Genomic DNA, 3355 nt, shown 5'->3' on the forward strand with positions numbered 1-3355 from the left:
CCCTCCGAGCTACGGTGATTTTGCTCCTCAGGAGTTGCTTTCTTTCCTCTAATCGGCAGGCATTTAGATAAATATCACTGCTGTCTTTACCACATTTTAGAAATCAAAACTAAGCCTTGCCTCTTTTACTGAACACATATGAGAAAACTTTGTTAAGTTTACTGTACATTTCACGTACAAATTTTCAAGGGTTGGTTCGTCTTTCTGGATAAAGGTTTTCATTTCCTCGCAATGACGTTTGTAATCTTGTCTTAGAAAGCAGCATTTACCTCGGACATAGCATTTTGAATACAGGACAACAAGCCCGTTGAGCCCTTGGGAAGAGAAAGTATTTTTCAGTTTGAAGACGTCCGTAGGTCTCTCGGAAGAAGGCTAGGTCACCCACCGCTGAGACACCCTCAGCTCCTGGTTTAGTGGATGCGTCGTGTGTTGATCCGAACTGCCGGGGCCAAGTGCTTCTGCGCAGCAGTGCGATCAGCACCCCGGAAAGTTGTTCATAAGTCCCCCTTCCCGGGTCGGGGAGGACGTGGCGCCTAAGCCCGGCTCCAGCCAGTTTTCCCGGGGGCAGGTGTAGCCCTGGGCGCGGGGTCGGGGCGGGGGAGGGGAAAAGGCGGGCGTGGGGTTGAGCTGGGACTTGGGACTTGGGCGGCGAGCTGGGCGTGGGCCTAGCGACGCCGGCCCGGCCCGCCCCCGTCGCTCCATTGGCCACGTCTGTGCAGAAAAGGCCCCGCGGCCTAGGGGCGCCCGCAGTGTCACTGGGCCGGAGGGGACGCTGGCTGCGCCGGGGCTGCGATCTGCCAGGGACGCCGGCGGCGGGGTCGGGCCGGGGGGCGCGAGCGGCCCGCGGGGCATCTCCCTCTCTCGCTCCCCACCCCCTCCCTCCCCCCGGTCGGGGGAGGCGGCGTGTCCGGCGGAGGGGCGCGGGGCGCGGGGCAGGGCTGGAGCGCCATGAGCAGCCCGGATGCGGGGTACGCCAGTGACGAGCAGAGCCAGCCCCGGAGCGCGCTGCCCGCCGTGATGGCCGGGCTGGGCCCCTGCCCCTGGGCCGAGTCGCTGAGTCCCCTCGGGGACATGAAGATGAAGGGCGAGGCGGCGGCGAGCAGCGGGGCGCCGGCCGGGACGGCGGGCCGAGCCAAGGGCGAGTCTCGCATCCGGCGGCCGATGAACGCCTTCATGGTGTGGGCGAAGGACGAGCGCAAGCGGCTGGCGCAGCAGAACCCCGACCTGCACAACGCCGAGCTGAGCAAGATGCTGGGTGAGTCCGAGCCCGGGACGCGGAGTGCGAGTCGTGCAGCGCTTCCTTGAGCCTCGGGGGGGGGCCTCGCGCCGGAGGAGGCCGGGGGTGCGCGGCCGCCACGTCCTTCCCTGGGGTCCTCGGTCCCTTCCCGCTTCCCGCTCTCCGAGTCTCCGAACGGCTTTGGGCCTCGGCGCCCGGCTTCCCCGGGTGGCCGGGGCGCGGGTCCAGCGGCTGCGGGAGGCGGCTTCCCCGCGCGTCGGAGTGGCGGCGAGGGCACCCTGCCGCGGAGCTGGCTTGGTCGCGCCCGTGCCCCCGACTCCTCGCCCGGGTGGGGACGCTCTCGGTTCCTCGGACGGCCGCGAGCGGGTGAGCGGGAAGCCGCTTCCAGGAGGCGACGGGAAGGCACCCGAGGCCTCGCGTCTTCCCCCAGTGCTCGGCCTCCGCAGGCCCAGCGTTCACCTCCACCTGGACCCCTTCCCCTCCCGCCCCGGCCTGCACAATCCGAGGTCGGAGGCGGGGGCGGTGGGACCAGCTGGGGCCCGGGAGCGGGGCGCCGACCCTAAGCCCGCGCGCCTCTCCACCTCCCGCGCTCCCGCAGGCAAGTCGTGGAAGGCGCTGACGCTGGCGGAGAAGCGGCCCTTCGTGGAGGAGGCCGAGCGGCTGCGCGTGCAGCACATGCAGGACCACCCGAACTACAAGTACCGGCCGCGGCGGCGCAAGCAGGTGAAGCGGCTGAAGCGGGTGGAGGGCGGCTTCCTGCACGGCCTCGCCGAGCCGCCGGCGGCCGCGCTGGGCCCCGAGGGCGGCCGCGTGGCCATGGACGGCCTGGGCCTGCCCTTCCCCGAGCAGGGCTTCCCCGCGGGCCCGCCGCTGCTGCCCCCGCACATGGGCGGCCACTACCGCGACTGCCAGGCTCTGGGCGCGCCCCCGCTCGACGGCTACCCGCTGCCCACGCCCGACACGTCCCCGCTGGACGGCGTGGAGCCCGACCCCGCCTTCTTCGCCGCGCCGCTGCCCGGGGACTGTCCGGCCGCCGGGCCCTACAGCTACGCGCAGGCCGCGGACTATGCGGGGCCCCCGGAGCCGCCCGCCGCCGGGCCCCTGCACGCCCGGCTCGGCCCGGAGCCCGCGGGCCCCGCGATGCCGGGCCTCCTGGCGCCCCCCAGCGCCCTGCACATGTACTACGGCGCGATGGGCTCGCCGGCGGCGGCGGCGGCGGCGGGCGGCGGGCGCGGCTTCCAGATGCCGCCGCAGCCGCCCCCGCCGGGCCCGGGGCAGCCGTCGCCGCCGCCCGAGGCGCTGCCCTGCCGGGACGGCGCGGACCCCGGCCAGCCGGCCGAGCTCCTCGGGGAGGTGGACCGCACGGAATTCGAACAGTACCTGCACTTTGTGTGCAAGCCCGAGATGGGGCTCCCCTACCAGGGACACGACTCCGGCGTGAATCTGGCGGACAGCCACGGGGCCATCTCCTCGGTGGTGTCCGACGCCAGCTCCGCGGTGTATTACTGCAACTACCCCGACGTCTGACGGGCCCCCTCCGACCCAGCCTGCAGGCCAGAAGCACAAACAGTGTTACACACTTCCTGGAGGAGCTAAGGAAATCCTCAGCCTCATGTCGTGTCATGTTGTTTTGAAGTTGCCTTGGCGTATAATTTATGGTAATTTATTTTGTCTGCCACTCGAACACTTGGGGGGAGAAAAATGTGAGGTGGTGTTTGAAGATTGGTTCAGACACTTGTTTCCCACAGTTGCGTTGTCAAAACCCCATTTCCAAATTCAAGTTCACCGGTTTTCAGTGGGTCCCGGAACAACTCGCTCCGTTTCCCGAAGCTTTTTATTGATCTAAGAAATTTTATCCCGGGTGTGTTTTTTCAATCTTAAAAAAAATAAATAAATAAAATCTGGAATCCTACTTTTTCACTCTGCTAGCGCCTCTGTCACAGAAGCCAATTTTTGAGATCGCTGTTAAGTATTTAATAGAATTAGCAATATTTTAATGATGACACTAAATATATAGTCACTGTAAATTTCTCATTCTCCTGTAATAGTAGACTTGAATGCCTTGAAGGAGAAGCCCTCAGATGAACATTTGGGCGTCCCAGGTTGTCTTTGCTAGGG

The 3355-nt window shown here is 65.8% G+C and overlaps 1 protein-coding gene across 1 annotated transcript; it reads left to right on the forward strand.

The window, feature by feature from the left end:
- Positions 1–768: 768 nt before the first annotated feature.
- SOX17 (SRY-box transcription factor 17) lies at positions 769–3149 on the forward strand. The gene is made up of 2 exons (XM_061171618.1): positions 769–1255; positions 1836–3149. The coding sequence occupies exons 1-2, from the start codon at positions 949–951 to the stop codon at positions 2762–2764; spliced, it is 1236 nt and encodes a 411-aa protein (XP_061027601.1). The 5' UTR covers positions 769–948; the 3' UTR covers positions 2765–3149.
- The last annotated feature ends 206 nt before the right edge of the window (positions 3150–3355 follow it).

This window comes from Eubalaena glacialis, chromosome 17 (genome assembly GCF_028564815.1).
Source record: "Eubalaena glacialis isolate mEubGla1 chromosome 17, mEubGla1.1.hap2.+ XY, whole genome shotgun sequence".
Taxonomy (NCBI): Eukaryota; Metazoa; Chordata; class Mammalia; order Artiodactyla; family Balaenidae; genus Eubalaena; species Eubalaena glacialis.